General features: G+C 39.3%; 1 protein-coding gene across 33 annotated transcripts in view; it reads right to left on the bottom strand.

The window, feature by feature from the left end:
* Positions 1-1,799: 1,799 nt before the first annotated feature.
* Positions 1,800-24,555, bottom strand: part of LOC131349460 (receptor-type tyrosine-protein phosphatase delta-like) — a 403,614-nt gene continuing 380,858 nt past the window's right edge. For all 33 annotated transcript variants that reach the window (XM_058385154.1, XM_058385153.1, XM_058385162.1 and 30 more), the window contains 7 exons: positions 22,430-22,715; positions 20,358-20,536; positions 19,917-20,043; positions 19,311-19,436; positions 8,079-8,233; positions 7,851-7,986; positions 1,800-5,483 (listed from right to left, as the gene is read on the bottom strand). In XM_058385154.1, the coding sequence (XP_058241137.1) occupies positions 5,415-5,483; positions 7,851-7,986; positions 8,079-8,233; positions 19,311-19,436; positions 19,917-20,043; positions 20,358-20,536; positions 22,430-22,715 (1,078 nt within the window). In that variant the 3' untranslated portion in view covers positions 1,800-5,414. The remainder of the gene's footprint in view (positions 5,484-7,850; positions 7,987-8,078; positions 8,234-19,310; positions 19,437-19,916; positions 20,044-20,357; positions 20,537-22,429; positions 22,716-24,555) is intronic.

Genomic DNA, 24,555 nt, shown 5'->3' with positions numbered 1-24,555 from the left:
TGAGCCCACATCTCTCTCTCTCTCTCTCTCTCTCTCTCTCTCTCTCTCTGTGTGTGTAGGATGTGTACAACATACAACAATCCAAACTGAGAAAATATGGTCCATCGCTTCTGTAAGAGACGCTCGTATATCAAACACAGAGCAAAAGTGAATAAATCAGTGTGTCGACATAAATGTATAATGAGCTACGGATAAATTCGCCTGCAGCTGTTGAGATAACTTTAGACATTTCAGTTGCTGAATTTGTAGAGGAAGTGTAAAACCTTCTGCAATTCCTCACATCTGAAGGAGCTACTGTACAGCTGTAAGGTCTGGCCAAGGCTGTAGACTGTATGAGAAGCATGTTTGTTGTTGTGTATATATATACTGACCTTATAGCAACCCCAGCGCCTTCAGAGACTGGGAATGGACTGCTGAAGTACTGAAAGAGTGTTCAGTATGTTTTTTGGAGGGGAAAACAGAAGGCTATAAGTTCACATCCCAGCAATGCCAGAGAATTACTGCTTGTCTCCTGAGTGAAAAAAAAACCAACAAAAAACCTAAACCATAAATCACTCAGTTTTTGGCTTGGATTTTTTTCTCACATGGCTGAAAACCTCTGCCAAATAAATAAAGCTCAGCGGATGTGGATTTCATCATGAATGAATTCATTTATTCTAATACACATGCCAAATTTATGCCTAGGCCAGGAGGGACATTTAGGGTCAATGTTACTCTAACAACAAGAGACACGTGGGTCCTCTCAGAGGGAAGTGAGTAGCTAATGTTTGTTTAGGTGTTTTCGAGGCTTTAAATGATTTTCTTACTGAAGAAAACAGAATGAGGGAGAGAAAAAAAATCCTTCTTTCCTCTCGTTTTTTTAAAAATTGATTCTATTTTCCTGTCCCTTAAACTTTTATTATTATTGCTATTTGTTTTTATTATTATTAATAATAATAATAGTTATTATTTGACTTATTTTTTAATATTCAGCATCATTTTCTTTCCTTTAGGGCACCAATCTTTTTTCTTCTTACATTCTTACAGAAAATTAATTAATTAATTAATTTAAATATTCAGCCTCAGTTTTTTTCCTTTACAGCACCAAATTTTTTTTTAGAGCACTGGTCCTTTTATTGTAGTAAAATTATTGGATAAAGGCTAACAACATTCAACAGATTCTATCCATCCATCCATCCATCCATCCATCTATCAATCCATCCATCCATCCATCCATCCATCCATCCATCTATCCATCCATCTATTTCAGATGTGCAACAGTTAGGAAACAGTGAGCCAAAAGTTCAGTCTGATGAACTGCTCTATTTTCTCTTGGCTCACAGTACCAAGGCTCATAAATAAGTCTAATAAAGCTGAAAATAAAAACGTATCGTTCATTCCCACCCTTTTACCGAATTGTTTTATTCAGGTTTTGGTCTGAGCGCTGCAGAAAAGAAGAGGTTTTCAAGATTGTAAATGTTTCAGTTAAACTGTGGACATTGGCAGCTTTGCTCTTAAACTAGTCTTCATTCTAATACAGATCCCTTTATTTGTGGAAATTATTCTTCCCACAATCTTTCAAAAAATCAGGCAAAAAAACCCCAAAAATGCCAAAGAAGCAGAACCCGAGAGAACTATTTCCATTTACCCATTCAATTTTATCCGAAGATACTTACCTCCAAGTGCGTGAGAAACCAACCCCCCCCAAGTTTCAAGCTTCTCAAGCATCTCTCACAACCGTCTGGTCACTAGAACAGAACTAAAAAAAAAAAACACCCGAGAGCTCTGACTGCAGCGTGATGAAGAAAAGCGAGACTCTATTTCATAACACTTACATTTTTTAATAGAATTTCATTTATAACAAATGGACCTTGAGTCAGCAAAGACCTGCTCGTCATACAGACGTCTTCCGCCACCGATAGAACCTAAGTAAGAAAATAAAAAGCACTCCATTCATTCAGAGAGAGAGAAAAAATAGAAACAACAAAAATAAAAATAAAAAAAAAAGAAAGAAACAAAAATTACGCTTACAACTAATCAGAGGTAATTTTTTTTTATGATTCTTTTTAACAAGCCATTTTTTCTTTTTTTTTCTTTTACAGTTGAATTCAATAATTTCAATCTATGCATCCAGACGTGAGATAGACAGACAGATCGATAGAGACAGAGATAGAGAGAGAGAGAGAGAGAGAGAGCAGAGAACACCATGTTGATTTCTGCTATGACACTCTGGTCTTGAATGGCAAAGCCACGAAACTTATGAAGGGGACAAAACCAAAAAGAATAAAAAATCAAATCTCCTGCTGAAGATCCCATGGCACCAGAAAGGATGGCATTATTATTTTTTTTTTTTGCCACAGACATTTGTTAAATTTTGACACCTCACCCCCCCCCCTCCCTCCCCACCAGTTTGTGTTATTTACATACACACAACATGAATGCTGAAGGAGAATTCTTACAGATGCTTTCAAGTAATACATTATTGGGTATAGAATCAATAGGGCAGTGCATAGTACAAAGATAGAGAAAGTGCAATTCTTCCTACCAGGCCTCCATCGGCCATCTGCGAAGCTTCCCATGCATATTCAAATAAGGTTGAAGATGGAACAAAAATAAAAAAAGAACAACAACAACAACAACGACAACAAAAAAAAAAAACCCCAAACCTCCCTGTTGAACACAGACATCAGTGAAATTTTGTGAAAATACTTCTTGATGATCACTAGGTGGCGCTGACGTGGATGTAAAGCTAAAATAATAGCACTTTGTAGCTTGGTGGCTGTCACGACAATGCGAAAGATTTCAAAAACAAAACAAAATGGTTGAAATGAGACAAGGGAAAGAAAGCACCTGGAATGCACATCCACAAGCCCGAAACAAAAATAAACCCCAGCGTAAAGTCTCGATTATCACGTCCTCTATGTTACACGAGAAAAGATCGTCGCAGGTCCGTCGCTTAGTAATTTTTACAAGATTGTCGAGATTAACGAAGCTAGCGCACTCTATCTCACAGGACTCAGGTTAGGAAAGTTATGAGCACTAACCCCATTCCTTACCACTGACCACTTTTTTTTCAAAACAAAACCATCATTTTGTTTGATTTATTTGTTCTAGTTACCAAATTTTCGATCATGATGTCCTATATGTGATGAAAAGACGTAAAAAGGCTCCCCTTTTGGTTCGGGTGTACACTGTGCAACCCTCTCTCTGGAGACTGTCCCGAAACTGCGAAAAAATAAACAAAAAAACTCTTGCATCGTTCCACCGTGACGGTTTTGTCTTCAGAGAAACAGAACTAGCGAGAGCAGAACAGCTCGCGGTATAACTTCCTGCTGCTGCGACTAAGCTGTAAAGCGGAGTATACGGATAGTCAACCGTCTAATTCACCTCCGATTCGTCCGTTCACTGAGCCGGAGTAAGGCCTCAGAAAATAAAACAGGACGGATGGACATTATTTGCATATAGATAGATATATATATATATATATATATATATATATATATATATATATATATATATATATATATAATCTTATATAATGGAAATTAAAATGAGTGATAATATGTAGATAAATACTGGACTACTCAAAACAGTACATGGTAAAATGAATAGTATTCATAAAAAAGAGAACAGGCATAAATATAAGGCACTCTAAATGCAAAAACGAAAATTAAAAAGAAAAACAAAAAAGAAAAATACCATGATGTCTTTGTACCTTGCCCTATATATAATGAGATGACCGTGGCGCCGCTTCGCCACGCTTGACCTTCGATCTTGACGGGAGAAGTGTACATGAAACGCGCTCAGGCATCACGACTTCACACCGCTTCCTGTCCCTGTCCCGATCCCGAAGAATCTATAATACACCTATTTATTGCACGAGAAAAGATGCACTGAATTGAAATACGATTTATTTTTACCTACCGATGTGCATTCCAGTGAACGATCTCTTCATTTCCCCTTCAAAAAAGGACAAAATCTCATTGTGGAAACTTTCATGTAGCATTTTATCTCTCTTGTTTATATATATATGATATATTTTTGTACATAATTAATAATTCTCTAATAAATATTTCAATATTATATATACACTATACATATATATATATATATATGAGCTGCTGATTTAATTATATATATATATATATATATATATATATATATATATATATATATATATATATATATATATATATATATATGAGCTGCTGATTTAATTATATATCTATATATCTATATATATTTATAATTTCTATATATTTTCCTCTCTCTCTCTGTCTCTCACGTTTTGGAGGCTCGTCTGTTAAACATGGAAGAACTAAGATATTCTGTAGCAGCAACTTCATACTGTGCCTCCCCTTTTGATTCCACGGATTCCCCGAAAAGTACGAAATAGAGACGGTTGTGTATGTGACCATGGACAGTTAAGACCCTGTATCAAAGTCTACCATTCGGTCAGAGTTAATACAGGACCACAGCAAGTGCCATATATATGACAAAAACAACAACGATAAGAACAAAAAAACAAAGAAAATCGAGAAGGAGGGAAAAATAAAAAATGAAAAAAAAAACAAACAAACAAACAACAGATGTACAGGTATACGTGTATACAATAAAACAGTTTTTTAAAAAAAAAAATATATATATAATAACATGAATGGAAAGAGAGTGAGATAATACTCGGGTTGGACTAACGTTGAGTGATTACCTGTTTTTTAAAAAAATAAAATAAAATAAAATTCACATAGTTTCAAAATGAATTACCGCTCAGTCGAGTAATAAAGTACTAAAAAACTAAATCAATAACTTCTTTATTCGTCTGGTGTTTGTACACTCCCCCTAACTGAAGGACGAACATTGGGACAAGATAGGGGTTTTTTATTATTACTATTACATACGTCCGTTTGTGTGTTTCTTTATTTCTTTTTTTTTTCTTCACCGATCGATTCTCTTCGTCGATGAGATGAGATGTCCCTCCTCGTAATCGTTTGTCTCTTTACAACGCGGTCCACCACGACGTGTTCGTTTTAATGCAGTACCTTGTTGCTGTCTGGATTTGTTTCTTTTTTTTTTTTTTTTGTTTGCGTTCATCAATCCGAGACGTATCCTGGAAACGGCGTGACGCTTCAGAAGTCCGGATACACGTCTGCGAGTCGGGAGTGGGAAGTTATTGGACTTTGGAGGGAAAGGGGGGGGGGGGGTTGTTCTTGGTCCACCTGGTATTTCATATGTTTGTGTTTTGTTTTGCTTTTTTATTTTATTTTATTTTATTTTTTTGTTATTTTTATTTTTTATTTTTTTTTTCCACACCCAACAAACGAATCATGTCTTGGACTAGGAGTTTTAAGAAGTACTTTTCACAAGCAGGAATTTTATGGCTCAGAAGAAGTGACCTCTGGACGGCCTTCGGCGCTCCTCGGGGGTGAAGCGGACTCTTACGTTGCATAGTGATCGAAGCTTCCCAGATACTCCAAACCAGCGCGGTAGCAGAACTGGTATTGATCCTGGAAAAGGAAAACGGAGAGAAAAATCGTTGAATGTGTTGGCTGCATGTATGAATACACCACTTTAGCTGAGAATGGTACGGAAGGATCACGAGGCCATGCCTACATACTGAGAAGGGGGAGGGGCAAATTATCACAGCATTAAAATAATCCTGCCGTACGTGACGGAAAGTTCGGGATTTGGAATCTTCCCTAATACTCCAGTTACAACACGCTATTTCGGACTGACGTCTCTCCAAAATGACATCATGATTACCGAACAACTCGAGCCGTTGCTGCGACCTGAGACTCATGTGAAAATGTGAAAATAAACTTGCTGCTTTCATATAAATGGAAAATAAACACAGGCCAAAGCTAATACATTATTAAAATGATCTCATTTTTGTTCATTTATTTCCTGAACATTGGGCTTACATAACCTGCCACTGTAGGGATAAATACATCATTTAGCAAGGTCTATGCCAAAGTTTAGCTAGTTGTCTATAATCAAGCCTGAGCGTCTGCATCCATTAAGCATTTGTTAATAAAAAGAATAGGGGAAAAATAGTTTAAGAAGAAAGTTTGCCAGGATCCTCTCAACAACTCTCTTCTCTAATTTCTAACTCTATACTGTATATAAGGAGGGATGTGCTGTAGGGAGGCTGAATAATAACATCTAGTGTTGCTCTGATTGACAGGAAAGCGATTGATAGCATCCTTTCATCCCTCCCAGCTCTCTTAGGCTCTAGTCCAGGATTGTCCACATTCATCGTTTGTTATTTGTGATGATCATGGAACATCTGTGAATCCTGCTAAATGTAACACACATTTCTTTCTACAAACCTTCACTCTATTACAATTTATCTCATTTTATATAACTGAGCAGTTGAGGGTTAAGGGCCTTGCTCAGGGGCCCGGCAGTGGCAGCTTGGTGGTCCTGGGATTCAAACTTCTGGTCAGTAGGCCAACACCTTAATCATTAAGCTACCACATCCCATCCAAGAGCATTTTTTTATATCATTGTAAGTTATTTTCATCGATTTATACCACAGGACTATCGATTCTGATTGGCCAGAAGGTGCTGATTAATGCTAATGAACAAATAATAATTAATTTCATTTTAAATTTTTTAATTATTTAATTAATAATAAATATTTCAACAATAAGTAAAACGTATCATCATTAATATATAATGTAATATAAACTGAAGTTATTTCTTTTTTCCAACATGGCAAAGTCCTTAAGACAAAGAACAGTTTGTGGTTATTTATTTATTTATTTAGTTAGTTAGTATTTTTTAAAATTAATTTAAAGAGAAACAGTGATAACAAGTACTAACGTCAAACATTAATGTGTTCAAGACCATTTTAATTGTTAGGACTGGTAACTGGGAAACACCTTCAGGTTAGCATCTGCTCATTAGGTCACATCACACCACTCCATTTTACATTAAAAACAATCCACTGTTCTTCTTTATTCCATGAACGTTCCTCGAGCTTTCTGTTCTTTAACTAATAATAACTCTGTGATTTCCACAACTGTCATTAAAAAGGTTCATTTTCTAGGTGTATAATTACTGTCTGTATCCCACAATGTTCCTCTTCCCCTCAAGGGTGCACTGAAGCAGTATTGAAACACAGCCCCTGTTTGTATGCATTCTGCTCAGGCACGGTTTTTTGCTCTGGGGCTCTCATATCTACAGAAAGCCATCATTTCAGCTCTCTGAAAAGTACATGAGGGTCAAGAGCTCAGCTTTGTCTGCTGCACGCATGGTAAAAAAAAGAAAAAGAAAAAGAAAAGAAAGGCAGTATTTTGCTCAGCGGGCTGTGAAGTATCGCGCCTTTCACTCTGTCCTCATTGATCTCACCAAACTATTTTCCCCTCCACTGTTGGGAGGCGATTATTTTTTCCAGCTGTGAAGTTGCTTATCTGAATTAATTTGCATGGCTAACCTCAGGGATTTGCTGAAATTGATATAAATGACATCAAGAGCGGAGCAGCGAAATATTGATACGCGGGGAAAGAAAGAAAAAAAAAAAAAACCTACATGCTCCATTAATCTACAGTCAGCTCCGAACCAAAAGTCTTTTTTATTACACGATTTATCAAATGCAAACGCAAACATTTACTGGCTTGAAGCTTATTATTCAAGAATACGTTACCTGAAGCCGAGACAAGTCCAGTGAATCGTAATATATCAGAATTTCCCGTTCTCACTCACTTTATCAGTGTTGCACCAGTGTATATATATATACATATATATCATTCAGGCACATTTGTACTCTAGTGCCATGCTGGTGGATCTGTCTTTATTTATTTCACTCAATAAGCAACAAATATTAATGATTACATCATTACACATTTTTATGTCTTTGTGTGTTTCTGTACCTCTGTCTGTACCATGGCTGGTCTCTGTGTCCTCAGCATCTTGACCGTCTGAAAGATGTCCACTACTCCCTCATACCTCATCCTCTCCAGAACGATACTGAGAGTGATGAAGACTCCTGTCCTCCCGACACCCGCGCTATAGAGAGAGAGAGACAGAGAGATGCATGCTGGTAAACTCTTCTGCTTTGAATAGCACAGATTTTGAATTAAGAAATAGCAGCGACGTACCTGCAGTGCACTGTGATTGGTCCATCCTGGCCGAACTGCTCCTTTGTTTTGTGCACTTGGCCGATGAAGTCGATGAAACCCTCTCCTGATTTGGGCACGCCCTGCTCGGGCCAGTCGGTGAACTGGAACTGCCGCACCGTCCGGGACTGACCGTCCTACAACATGACACAACGAATCAGAATCAAAATTTAAGGCAATTTTTATCACTACTGGATGCACACAGTGTCTGGAGCAGGTTATGCAAACGTGTGTATAAACCCCTCGGTCCGATACACACCCTCGTTATACACATGTTACAAAGCAAACTGCCCACAGCTGGAATTTCTGCAGTGCACATGCGTTCTGGTCTGCTGAATCAGACTAGTGAAACAGGAGCTGATTCGATTTCAGTGAGCGCTTTCTATTCGTTCGAGGAATACACACATGGGTTTGAATTTGGAGTAGACGTGATCTCATCACTACACGTCTCAGCTGCTCGTCTGGTTTGGCGCTCCAGACTGTTTAAATTCATCCGCAAAAAAAAAATGATTATGAAGTGATTTTTAAGTGCAAAATGGTTTCTTCAACATTCAACGTTCAGTGTGATGTAATGAGAGTCTGAAGAAGAACCATAATACAACACCTAGAGGATTTTCTGGACTGGACTAGAATTGTTTGCACAATATCCACACTAATAAAAAATGAATTTTAAAAATACATATGCTTCTAATGTGAAGGAGCAAAACTCCATTGACGTGAATCAGCGTTTGATAGTAATGTTGTATTTCAAAGCATCCCATTATTATTAAAAATGCCTTCCTAATATTTCAGATCTTGATAACAAATACAACAAGGAGTCTATATATCTGGGAGCGATAGCCACAAACTAAGAGCATACACTCCAAACACAGATCATACACTCCAAACACAGATCATACACTCCAAACACAGTTCATACACTCCAAATACAGCTAATACACTCCAAATACAGCTAATACACTCCAAACACAGATCATACACTCCAAACACAGATCATACACTCCAAATACAGATCATACACTCCAAACACAGATCATACACTCCAAACACAGTTCATACACTCCAAATACAGCTAATACACTCCAAACACAGATCATACACTCCAAACACAGTTCATACACTCCAAATACAGCTAATACACTCCAAACACAGATCATACACTCCAAATACAGTTCATACACTCCAAACACAGATCATACACTCCAAACACAGATCATACACTCCAAATACAGTTCATATACTCCAAACACAGATCATACACTCCAAATACAGCTAATACACTCCAAACACAGATCATATACTCCAAATACAGCTAATACACTCCAAACACAGATCATACACTCCAAACACAGTTCATACACTCCAAATACAGCTAATACACTCCAAACACAGATCATATACTCCAAATACAGCTAATACACTCCAAACACAGATCATACACTCCAAACACAGATCATACACTCCAAATACAGCTAATACACTCCAAACACAGATCATACACTCCAAATACAGTTCATATACTCCAAACACAGATCATACACTCCAAATACAGCTAATACACTCCAAACACAGTTCATACACTCCAAATACAGCTAATACACTCCAAACACAGATCATACACTCCAAATACAGCTAATACACTCCAAACACAGATCATACACTCCAAATACAGTTCATACACTCCAAACACAGATCATATACTCCAAATACAGCTACACTCCAAACACAGATCATACACTCCAAACACAGTTCATACACTCCAAACACAGATCATACACTCCAAACACAGTTCATATACTCCAAATACAGCTAATACACTCCAAACACAGATCATACACTCCAAACACAGATCATACACTCCAAACACAGTTCATACACTCCAAATACAGATCATACACTCCAAACACAGTTCATATACTCCAAATACAGCTAATACACTCCAAACACAGATCATACACTCCAAATACAGCTAATACACTCCAAACACAGATCATACACTCCAAATACAGCTAATACACTCCAAACACAGATCATACACTCCAAATACAGATCATACACTCCAAACACAGTTCATATACTCCAAATACAGCTAATACACTCCAAACACAGTTCATATACTCCAAATACAGCTAATACACTCCAAACACAGATCATACACTCCAAATACAGCTAATACACTCCAAACACAGATCATACACTCCAAATACAGTTCATATACTCCAAACACAGATCATACACTCCAAACACAGATCATACACTCCAAACACAGATCATACACTCCAAATACAGCTAATATACTCCAAACACAGATCATACACTCCAAACACAGTTCATACACTCCAAACACAGCTCATATACTCCAAATACAGCTACACTCCAAACACAGTTCATACACTCCAAACACAGTTCATATACTCCAAATACAGCTAATACACTCCAAACACAGTTCATATACTCCAAATACAGTTCATATACTCCAAACACAGATCATACACTCCAAACACAGATCATACACTCCAAATACAGCTAATACACTCCAAACACAGATCATACACTCCAAATACAGATCATACACTCCAAACACAGATCATACACTCCAAATACAGATCATACACTCCAAACACAGATCATACACTCCAAATACAGATCATACACTCCAAATACAGCTAATACACTCCAAATACAGCTAATACACTCCAAACACAGATCATACACTCCAAATACAGATCATACACTCCAAATACAGCTAATACACTCCAAAAACAGCTAATACAGTCCAAACACAGATCATACACTCCAAACACAGTTCATACACTCCAAATACAGATCATACACTCCAAACACAGTTCATATACTCCAAATACAGCTAATACACTCCAAACACAGATCATACACTCCAAATACAGATCATACACTCCAAACACAGTTCATATACTCCAAATACAGCTAATACACTCCAAACACAGATCATACACTCCAAATACAGCTAATACACTCCAAACACAGTTCATACACTCCAAATACAGATCATACACTCCAAACACAGTTCATATACTCCAAATACAGCTAATACACTCCAAACACAGATCATACACTCCAAATACAGCTAATACACTCCAAACACAGATCATACACTCCAAATACAGTTCATATACTCCAAACACAGATCATACACTCCAAACACAGTTCATACACTCCAAACACAGATCATATACTCCAAATACAGCTACACTCCAAACACAGATCATACACTCCAAACACAGTTCATACACTCCAAACACAGATCATATACTCCAAATACAGCTACACTCCAAACACAGTTCATACACTCCAAACACAGTTCATATACTCCAAATACAGCTAATACACTCCAAACACAGTTCATATACTCCAAATACAGTTCATATACTCCAAACACAGATCATACACTCCAAACACAGATCATACACTCCAAACACAGATCATACACTCCAAATACAGCTAATACACTCCAAACACAGATCATACACTCCAAATACAGATCATACACTCCAAACACAGATCATACACTCCAAATACAGATCATACACTCCAAACACAGATCATACACTCCAAATACAGATCATACACTCCAAACACAGATCATACACTCCAAACACAGATCATACACTCCAAACACAGATCATACACTCCAAATACAGCTAATACACTCCAAACACAGATCATACACTCCAAATACAGCTAATACACTCCAAATACAGCTAATACACTCCAAACACAGATCATACACTCCAAATACAGTTCATATACTCCAAATACAGCTAATACACTCCAAACACAGTTCATATACTCCAAATACAGCTAATACACTCCAAACACAGATCATACACTCCAAATACAGCTAATACACTCCAAACACAGATCATACACTCCAAATACAGCTAATACACTCCAAACACAGATCATACACTCCAAACACAGTTCATATACTCCAAATACAGTTCATATACTCCAAATACAGTTCATATACTCCAAACACAGATCATACACTCCAAACACAGATCATACACTCCAAATACAGTTCATATACTCCAAATACAGCTAATACACTCCAAACACAGTTCATATACTCCAAATACAGCTAATACACTCCAAACACAGATCATACACTCCAAATACAGCTAATACACTCCAAACACAGTTCATACACTCCAAATACAGTTCATATACTCCAAACACAGATCATACACTCCAAATACAGTTCATATACTCCAAACACAGATCATACACTCCAAACACAGATCATACACTCCAAATACAGCTAATACACTCCAAACACAGATCATACACTCCAAATACAGTTCATATACTCCAAACACAGATCATACACTCCAAATACAGCTAATACACTCCAAACACAGATCATACACTCCAAACACAGTTCATACACTCCAAATACAGTTCATATACTCCAAACACAGATCATACACTCCAAATACAGTTCATATACTCCAAACACAGATCATACACTCCAAACACAGATCATACACTCCAAATACAGCTAATACACTCCAAACACAGATCATACACTCCAAATACAGTTCATATACTCCAAACACAGATCATACACTCCAAATACAGCTAATACACTCCAAACACAGATCATACACTCCAAATACAGTTCATATACTCCAAACACAGATCATACACTCCAAATACAGCTAATACACTCCAAACACAGATCATACACTCCAAACACAGTTCATATACTCCAAACACAGTTCATATACTCCAAACACAGATCATACACTCCAAATACAGTTCATATACTCCAAATACAGCTAATACACTCCAAACACAGTTCATATACTCCAAATACAGCTAATACACTCCAAACACAGTTCATATACTCCAAATACAGCTAATACACTCCAAACACAGATCATACACTCCAAATACAGTTCATATACTCCAAACACAGATCATACACTCCAAATACAGCTAATACACTCCAAACACAGATCATACACTCCAAACACAGTTCATACACTCCAAATACAGTTCATATACTCCAAACACAGATCATACACTCCAAATACAGTTCATATACTCCAAACACAGATCATACACTCCAAACACAGATCATACACTCCAAATACAGCTAATACACTCCAAACACAGATCATACACTCCAAATACAGTTCATATACTCCAAACACAGATCATACACTCCAAATACAGCTAATACACTCCAAACACAGATCATACACTCCAAACACAGTTCATACACTCCAAATACAGCTAATACACTCCAAATACAGCTAATACACTCCAAACACAGATCATACACTCCAAATATAGCTAATACACTCCAAACACAGATCATACACTCCAAATACAGTTCATATACTCCAAACACAGATCATACACTCCAAATACAGCTAATACACTCCAAACACAGATCATATACTCCAAATACAGCTAATACACTCCAAACACAGATCATACACTCCAAACACAGTTCATACACTCCAAATACAGCTAATACACTCCAAACACAGTTCATATACTCCAAATACAGCTAATACACTCCAAACACAGATCATATACTCCAAATACAGCTAATACACTCCAAACACAGATCATACACTCCAAACACAGTTCATACACTCCAAATACAGCTAATACACTCCAAACACAGATCATATACTCCAAATACAGCTAATACACTCCAAACACAGTTCATACACTCCAAATACAGCTAATACACTCCAAGCACAGATCATATACTCCAAATACAGCTAATACACTCCAAACACAGATCATACACTCCAAATACAGTTCATATACTCCAAACACAGATCATACACTCCAAATACAGCTAATACACTCCAAACACAGATCATATACTCCAAATACAGCTAATACACTCCAAACACAGATCATACACTCCAAACACAGTTCATACACTCCAAATACAGCTAATACACTCCAAACACAGATCATATACTCCAAATACAGCTAATACACTCCAAACACAGATCATACACTCCAAACACAGATCATACACTCCAAATACAGCTAATACACTCCAAACACAGATCATACACTCCAAATACAGTTCATATACTCCAAACACAGATCATACACTCCAAATACAGCTAATACACTCCAAACACAGTTCATACACTCCAAATACAGCTAATACACTCCAAACACAGATCATACACTCCAAATACAGCTAATACACTCCAAACACAGATCATACACTCCAAATACAGTTCATATACTCCAAACACAGATCATACACTCCAAATACAGCTAATACACTCCAAACACAGATCATATACTCCAAATACAGCTAATACACTCCAAACACAGATCATATACTCCAAATACAGCTAATACACTCCAAACACAGATCATACACTCCAAACACAGTTCATACACTCCAAATACAGCTAATACACTCCAAACACAGATCATACACTCCAAACACAGTTCATACACTCCAAATACAGCTAATACACTCCAAACACAGATCATACACTCCAAACACAGTTCATACACTCCAAATACAGCTAATACACTCCAAACACAGATCATATACTCCAAATACAGCTAATACACTCCAAACACAGATCATACACTCCAAATATAGCTAATACACTCCAAACACAGATCATACACTCCAAATACAGCTAATACACTCCAAACACAGATCATACACTCCAAATACAGTTCATATACTCCAAACACAGATCATACACTCCAAATATAGCTAATACACTCCAAACACAGATCATACACTCCAAATACAGCTAATACACTCCAAACACAGATCATACACTCCAAATACAGTTCATATACTCCAAACACAGATCATACACTCCAAACACAGATCATACACTCCAAACACAGATCATACACTCCAAACACAGATCATACACTCCAAATACAGCTAATACACTCCAAACACAGATCATATACTCCAAATACAGCTAATACACTCCAAACACAGATCATACACTCCAAATACAGCTAATACACTCCAAACACAGATCATACACTCCAAATACAGTTCATATACTCCAAATACAGCTAATACACTCCAAACACAGATCATACACTCCAAACACAGTTCATACACTCCAAATACAGCTAATACACTCCAAACACAGATCATACACTCCAAATACAGATCATACACTCCAAACACAGATCATACACTCCAAACACAGTTCATACACTCCAAATACAGCTAATACACTCCAAACACAGATCATACACTCCAAACACAGTTCATACACTCCAAATACAGCTAATACACTCCAAACACAGATCATACACTCCAAACACAGTTCATACACTCCAAATACAGCTAATACACTCCAAACACAGATCATATACTCCAAATACAGCTAATACACTCCAAACACAGATCATACACTCCAAATATAGCTAATACACTCCAAACACAGATCATACACTCCAAATACAGCTAATACACTCCAAACACAGATCATACACTCCAAATACAGTTCATATACTCCAAACACAGATCATACACTCCAAACACAGATCATACACTCCAAACACAGATCATACACTCCAAACACAGATCATACACTCCAAATACAGCTAATACACTCCAAACACAGATCATATACTCCAAATACAGCTAATACACTCCAAACACAGATCATACACTCCAAATACAGCTAATACACTTCAAACACAGATCATACACTCCAAATACAGTTCATATACTCCAAATACAGCTAATACACTCCAAACACAGATCATACACTCCAAACACAGTCCATACACTCCAAACACAGCTCATACACACCAAACACAGTTCATACACTCCAAATACAGCTAATACACTCCAAACACAGTTCATACACTCCATACACAGTTCATACACTCCAAACACAGTTCATACACTCCAAACACAGCTCATACACTCCAAACACAATCCATACACTCCAAATACAGTCCAAATACAGCTCATACACTCCATACACAGCTCATACACTCCAAATACAGTCCAAATACAGCTCATACACTCCATACACAGCTCATACACTCCAAATACAGCTCATACACACCAAACACAGCTCATACACACCAAACACAGTTCATACACTCCAAATACAGTCCATACACTCCAAACACAGCTCATACACACCAAACACAGCTCATACACACCAAACACAGTTCATACACTCCAAATACAGTCCATACACTCCAAACACAGCTCATACACTCCAAATACAGCTAATACACTCCAAACACAGAGCATATACTCCAAATACAGCTAATACACTCCAAACACAGATCATACACTCCAAACACAGATCATACACTCCAAATACAGATCATACACACCAAACACAGTTCATACACTCCAAATACAGTCCATACACTCCAAACACAGCTCATACACTCCAAACACAGCTCATACACACCAGACACAGCTCATACACACCAAACACAGTTCATACACTCCAAATACAGCTAATACACTCCAAATACAGCTAATACACTCCAAATACAGCTAGTACACTCCTAATACAGCTAATACACTGCTAATACAGCTAATACATTCCAAACACAGTTCATACACTCCATACATAACTAATACACTCCAAATACAGCTAATACATTCCTAATACAGCTAAAACACTCCAAATATAGCTAATACACTCCAAATACAGCTAATACACTCCTAATATAGCTAATACACTCCAAATATAGCTAATACATTCCTGATACAGCTAATACACTCCAAATACAGCTAATACACTCCAAACACAGTTCATATACTCCAAATACAGCTAATACACTCCAAACACAGTTCATATACTCCAAATACAGCTAATACACCCCATACACAGCTCATACACTCCTAATATAGCTAATACACTCCAAACACAGTTCATATACTCCAAATATAGCTAATACACCCCATACACAGCTCACACACTCCAAACACAGTCCATACACTCCAAATACAGTCCAAATACAGCTTATACACTCCATACACAGCTCATACACTCCAAACACAATCCATACACTCCAAATACAGTCCAAATACAGCTCATACACTCCAAATACAGTCCAAATACAGCTCATACACTCCATACACAGCTCATACACTCCAAATACAGTCCAAATACAGCTCATACACTCCATACACAGCTCGTACACTCCAAATACAGTCCATACACTCCAAATACAGTCCATACACTCCAAATACAGTCCATACACTCCAAATACAGTCCATACACTCCAAATACAGTCCAAATACAGCTTATACACTCCATACACAGCTCATACACTCCAAACACAATCCATACACTCCAAATACAGTCCAAATACAGCTCATACACTCCATACACAGCTCGTACACTCCAAACACAGTCCATATACTCCAAATACAGTCCATACACTCCAAATACAGTCCAAATACAGCTCATACACTCCATACACAGCTCATACACTCCAAATACAGTCCAAATACAGCTCATACACTCCATACACAGCTCGTACACTCCAAACACAGTCCATATACTCCAAATACAGTCCATACACTCCAAATACAGTCCAAATACAGCTCATACACTCCATACACAGCTCATACACTCCAAATACAGTCCAAATACAGCTCATACACTCCATACACAGCTCGTACACTCCAAACACAGTCCATATACTCCAAATACAGTCCATACACTCCAAATACAGTCCAAATACAGCTCATACACTCCATACACAGCTCATACACTCCAAATACAGTCCAAATACAGCTCATACACTCCATACACAGCTCATACACTCCAAATACAGCTCATACACTCCAAACACATTTCTGTCACGATTCAGTTTTTCATTACAGCTCAGATGACATTGGATCGTTCGCTCTGACAGTTTTAACTCAGACACACAGGGATATCTCGCTCTTCTCAGTAATGGCACCCTGATGCTCGTGCTACTCTTCAAAACATATCAGAGAGTTACGCAAATGCGGAGGAGTCCAAATCCCTGAGAGACTCGAAGCCAACAAAAGATATCCGACACTGTTCACCTGATCGTATTAACATACGGCGGCGTAAAAAAAGACTGACTCCTTTGATGTGGCGTGTTATTGAGCAAAGCTCTGGAGGTGTGAGTTGCTTCCGAGATACACTAAAGCCTAAATATGGAAAGCTACGCCGTTCTGAGTTCTGCCATAGGGCTGAACTCTAAAACCGAGGAGCGAGCGAGCCTCCGGCGGAATTAGAAGTCGCTGCCTTTGTTTCGGGACTGACGTGTTACAACGTCTGTAATTATTTACTCCAGTGCACTCTATACCAACCTGACAGAAAAGTTCACCTCTGCTCAGAACAGTACACGTGGAAATCACCGGAAAATCTGACACTACAAGTAAAGGCCCAGAAGTGGTTTAGAGGACATCTCTATATTACATTTTTATCAACTTTCAATTGCTTCTTTTGAAGGACATTCTGACCATTACATGGACTTGTACAGCGTGTCCTCATGGTCTGTTCATCCTCAGCACTTTGGTGCACTGTTACTGATCGAGACTACACAACAAACTTGCAGACTATTCCTTCTGACACATTATTGTTCAGTGACTTTCTCCTTTCTTCTGTTGTATACTGTGTATCCATTCTTTTACAGGGATTCGAACTAAATCTGGCCTTCTGCTGCTTTTCTCTTGCACTTACCGCAACCTCCAGTCTAACCTGGCTAGACTCCTTCATTAAATCTCCTCTTCAACTTGCGTTTGGGACGGTCTTTGTTTTTATTAAACGTTCTTCCAATCTGCCAATATATACAGCCCATCTCCCTTTGTTAAACTGCTCTCCAATCCCAGAAGCGAAGGAAAGCCAACAAATCTCTTCAAAACCGTTGCACGTCCAACACCAGAGCAGCTGAAGACACTTGGAGTAGAGCGCTAGCTGCCAAACAGGGTTTATGTGAGCTTTCTCAACTGAATATCGCTCACTATGATCACAAGATGTAGAAGGAAACTCTATGCTCTAGGTGGGATGATATGCTTTTTACTCAGAGGCCCAGTCCAGCTATGATCTCCAAGTCACGAATAGGCGTGACATCATCGGGATTTAAATTCTCAAACTATCAAGCGTGTTCCAGTTACTGTACAAGAACTAGGTTATAAAACTCTACAGAGCTCAGAGATGACATGTGAGATGAAAATCTTACCCTGGCGTCGGTGACTTTAAACTCTCGTAGGATGTACTGAGGCATGTTGTACTCGGCCATGGGGTCCACCACGAAGTACTGATACCGAGCAGAGCGCTCCGCTGGCCAGTACTGATGGCATTTTTCCTAAAACACACACAAAAATTTCGTTCACTCGTACGATCACTGTCGTTAACATGAAAGGGCAATATTATTGGAACGGAGACGCGACTTCACCTAGTACGTTATTCCTTATAGAATAAACAAATCATTGAGTCTTAAAAGTACATGAACAATCTTTATCCAGTAAAAAGAAAAAATAAATATTACAAGCATATTACAAGCCGTTGATTACGGTCATAAAGTGTGGGTGTGCAGGCTTACAATTTCTCACTTATTACAAGCTATTGGTTATAGACCTGCCTTACAGTGTAAAAAATGGAACAGCAGGGCATAAAAAAGTGAGTGTGTGGGATTCTCGTTCCACTCTCCATCTATTTATTAAAGCATGCTGTAATTTGCCCTGCACTCAGTTTTTTCCAGGTGGGCGGAATTTTCTAACTGAATAACTGAGCAGATGTCAGACGCCTCTTTCTCACACGCTCTCGCTCTTTCCATGTCTCTTACCCTGCCCATCTCTCGGAGTTTAGTGAGCATCACCACAATGGTGGAGTTGTGCTCCCACAGCATCCTCCAGAAATCTTCTGTGGTCTCAGCCAAAGGGCCCTGCGTGGCAATGTAAGCCTTCTGCTGCCTGGATGGTGAAGAAGAAAAAACAAACAATAAGAGTGAATTATAGCCCTGACAGGATGTCTCTGCTTGAAGAACAAAGGTCTCTAGGTCAGATATACAAGTTGGATCTGATTTTGATGCACTTTTCTTCTCAGAAAATAAAAAGTTCCTTTATCTATGCAAAACATTCTTCCATTTATTTCCTATATGAATAGGTAAGAAGGTCATTAATGGATTTACAGGATTCCAACTATCTATGTTACTGAACATAGATGATTCAGTAGATCTAATAAAGAACCTCCGATGTGATCAGGGAGAACTCTCGTCTTTACTCACCGGTAGCCATCGATGAAGCTGGCGTTGATGTAATCAGATCCCTCCACGCCTCTGATGGGCTGCAGACATACTCGTGTCGACTCGTATGGCATGATGTTGACCAGCCGATTCTTGAACTTGTTGCAGGGCAGGTTGGCACTGATGAAGCGTGACGTGTGAGCCTTCGTGTTGGCCAAACGCTACAGAGTAAACAGCAGAGAGGTTAGGAGTGACCAGAACATTATTCCTACACATCCATCCATCCATTTATTTTTCTATCCCTCCATCTACCTATTGATCCAACCAATCCACTATTTACAAATCCACCCATCATTAACGAATCGATCCACTCACCCTTCCATTTACTGCACCGATTATCTATCCATCCATTTATCCATCGATCTATTCATACAGTCTGACATTTACTCATCCACCAATCTAGCTATTCCTGCATTAATCCAGCTCATCTATTCATTCACCCGCAAACACAATATTTACTTTATCATTCATTCCATCTATTCATATACCGATCTGTACATCTACACTTGTATTAACAGGCTAGATCTATTTATCTATCCATCTGTTCATGAATGTGTGTATTCATGGAAACATCTATGCATCAGTTCATCCTTTCAACCATCCCTAGAGCTACTGGTCTATTAATACATGCATTCTGCTGCTGTTCATCCAAACATCTGTTCATCACCTGCTTATTTATTCATATATCCATCCATCCATCCATCCATCCGTCTATCCACCGAACTGTCCATCCATCCAACCTAGCATTTGTTTCTGTTTCATCTCTAAACTTCACTTTCCTCATAGTCATAAATTCTCTCTCTCTCCACAATTTCCTTCTCTTTCCTTCTCATCCATCTTTCCATCAAAAGTGAAACACTGCTACTATCCTAATAGTAACAGAAAGCTTGTACACACACAAACATTAACACTCTCAGACACTCTCTCAGGCACACACACACACACACACACACACATTGGTGTGTTCGGGGACTGCAGCTGCTCCATTTATGATCGTCTCTGTGAAGTGAATAATACAAAGAAATGACTCCCGGTGGACAGAAACACAGCGTAACTTATCAGTGAAATGAGAGCGAGAGCCACGAGCTAATCAGAGAGTGCACGCACTTCGCCCTGACGCTGCCTGGATCAGGTTAGATGCGGTAAATAGAGCAGTGCGCTGCAGTGATGCCTGAATTGAGTTGTGTAACATGTGTTTAGACATGGAGTACTCGGATTTCTTCATACGGGTTTAGTTTGATGTTGCCACGCGAAGAGAATTTAAAATCTGTCATTGGAAACAAAGCGAAAGAAAGATAGAAAGGAAGATGAGGAAGAGGTAGGATGTGTGATTATGTATTGAGATGTAACAGAAAGAAAGACAGAAGTTAGAAGAGGAAAGTGAGAGAGAGAGAGAGAGAGTTCTTGCTCAGGCTTGCGTGAGAGGGTCTCAGGGTCCTGGGGTTGTAGCTGCATTAAAGTGGTGGCTAAGTGGCACGGAGGAAACCACAGGCCCCACACAGTCTGTGCAGCAGCAGTAAAGTGAAGTGGAAATGAACCCAGTGTGGCTCTGTGAGGGGGTAGAGCCCTAGAAAACGCCTGGCGCTGCAGGACTGGGGCGATTTACTCACCCTGGGAAACTCCATCACCTTGTGACTCTCGGCAAATACATTTTTCTTACTGCTCCTGTTGTTTGAGGAACTGCAGTGCAGTCACTGTAAAATGTCGCTGAGTCAAATGACACGAGGCAAAACAACGCTTTCTGGGACCAGATGAGGGTTTTTTTTCCCTGAAGGAAGATTAAGGCGGGGGTTGAGATTGGATTTCTCTTAACATGTGACGTGAATTGATTGTGTAGGGTTTCGTCTTTAAGGAAACGTGATCGCATATTTAAAAGATTACACGCTATTTGAGAGCATTGCTAGCTGCAAGTTTACTTGCTAAACTAACGACTCATTAAAGTAATCATTTCATTTATTTAAGAAACCCTGAGCTTTAATCTGTCACTAACTCTAACTAATGCAAATACTTTAAGCATTATTTATGGGAAGTTAGCATGCTAGTCACTGACGTACCTTAAACTCCAGCTCCATGCCCGTGACGTTCTCTCCCGTCTCGATGTGGGTGAGTTTCTGGATGTAGGCGTAAAGGTTGCGGGCGGGGACCTCCGTGTTGCCGCAGGTCACGGCCTCCAGCAGGGCATCGTGGATGAACACGTACTGGTCCTCCGTCTGCACCATGTAGTTCCTCTGGGCGCGCATCAGCGTCACGTGGCCGTAAATGTCCACCGTCTTTTCGTGCTTGATCCGCTCCAACATGGCGTCGATCACGATGAAGCAGCCGGTTCGACCCACGCCGGCGCTGCTCGGAGAGAAAAAATCTTCCTTTACACTTTTCAAGAACCGTGAAACTATGTATAATGGATGGCATGTATTAGCTTGGTTGAAATATAATTGTTGACAAATTTTATTGCGAGAAATTTTAGATCTTTAAATGTTGAATGTATAATATAGACATTTCAAAATGTAAGTCCTGTCGCTAAGGCTAATTTCAGCTAGCTGCAACATTCAGTGTTATTCTATTAAGTAGCCTTTATTTGTCACATATACATTATTGCACAGTGAAATTCTTTCTTTGCATATGCCATCTTCGGAGGGTTGGGGTCAGAGTGAAGGGTCAGCCATGAATCAGCACCCTTGGAGCATTGGGGAGGTTGGGGTTCTTGCTCAAGGGCCCAACAGAGGCAGAATGGTGGTGCTGAGGCTTGAACCCCAATCTTCCAATCAACAAATTAAAACCTTAACCAGTTGAGCTCCCACCATGCTAACTGCAGTGTTCTTTGCTAAAATAACACTAAATAATTGTTCTATTTCGATATAAAATAAGATCTCAGACAGCATCCGCATGCTCCGTTTCCCGAGTGTTTAGCAACCTGCTGTTGGATCGTACACACAAGCACCACATCGTTTGGCGTGTTTTTGGGAACACAACCAGTTGCGTCTTCTGGATGCACGTGTCTTGGAGAGTGAACACGGCGCAGTAGGGAGATGCTAAGAGGGGCTTTTACCAGGTGCACACTTCGGGGGGTTCGTGTAGAAAACATTCCGTGCCTAAACGCTGCCAGCATACGCATTATAATCAGAGTGTGATTGCTAGCCAGGAGATGAGCAAACTCATTCATCTGCTGCTGGAAGACAGGGAGGGGAGTTAGCTGTGCCAGGGAACGGTGAAAACCTTACCTCAGCTCAGACAGAGAGAGGGAGAGAGAGAGGGAGAGAGAGAGAGAGGATGTGTAGTAGGCTAGGTTTGGCCCAGTGCACACAGTAATCAGAGATGGTGAGAGATACTGCAGTGCAGCAAACGAGAACTCCACAATTGCTTTTCCACCTCCACCTGTCTATTTGCCACTCACTCACTTTCTCTTCTTTATAGCAAACCCTCTATTTCAGAATCACATCCACCTCTAAAAGCTGCGTCTCTGTGACTTTCACAAACAGAAGGACCTCTCGTCTACCCCCCCACCACCCTCTCTCGCAATGCAGCTGAGTTCGATTAGCTGTACTTCGATTAGCACTAGCGCTCCCCGCTAACGAGGCATAATGGTGGGGAAACGGCAGCCGAGCCAGAGCTCTTCATTAAACGCTGCAAATTTCCACATTACCGCTCCGACCTGCGGCGCGCTCCGAGCCGAGACGAGGACTTTTTAAACGCTAACGTGCTTCGGGGGATTGATTGGCGAAGTGAAAAAGTGGTGAGCTTTTTGGTTTCCTACGTGCTCATTTCCTTGATGAGATCAGCGGTGCAGGTCCGAGCCAGGCTTCACCTCCGGCGCTGAAAAATCACCTCGTCATCGATCGAGGGTCCCGGGACATGTGTTACTCAATATCTCTATTCAACAAGCATATGGTTGTAATTGTGATGTTGTCTAATGATACATCCCTGCTCTCATGTCCTCAGAGGGAGAGAGAGAGACAGATAGAGGGAAAGCGAGAGACAGAGAGAGAGAGAGACAGAGACAGAGAAACAGAGACAGGGAGAGCTAGAGAGAGAAAGAGAGAGAGAGAGATTTGTTAATGAGCAGCTGGTCCTGTCCTTCTTTGCTGAATGAGAAATCTGGAGGAATGGTGAGGGATTTGTCCAGATATTTCTACAATGAATCACACGTTAGCTTTCTGAGTTCATGGGGTACTAGGGGATAAAA

This window comes from Hemibagrus wyckioides, linkage group LG29 (assembly GCF_019097595.1).
Source record: "Hemibagrus wyckioides isolate EC202008001 linkage group LG29, SWU_Hwy_1.0, whole genome shotgun sequence".
NCBI lineage: Eukaryota > Metazoa > Chordata > Actinopteri > Siluriformes > Bagridae > Hemibagrus > Hemibagrus wyckioides.
Note: the sequence above shows the minus strand (reverse complement) of the source record. Positions and strands in the feature narration are given on the sequence as shown.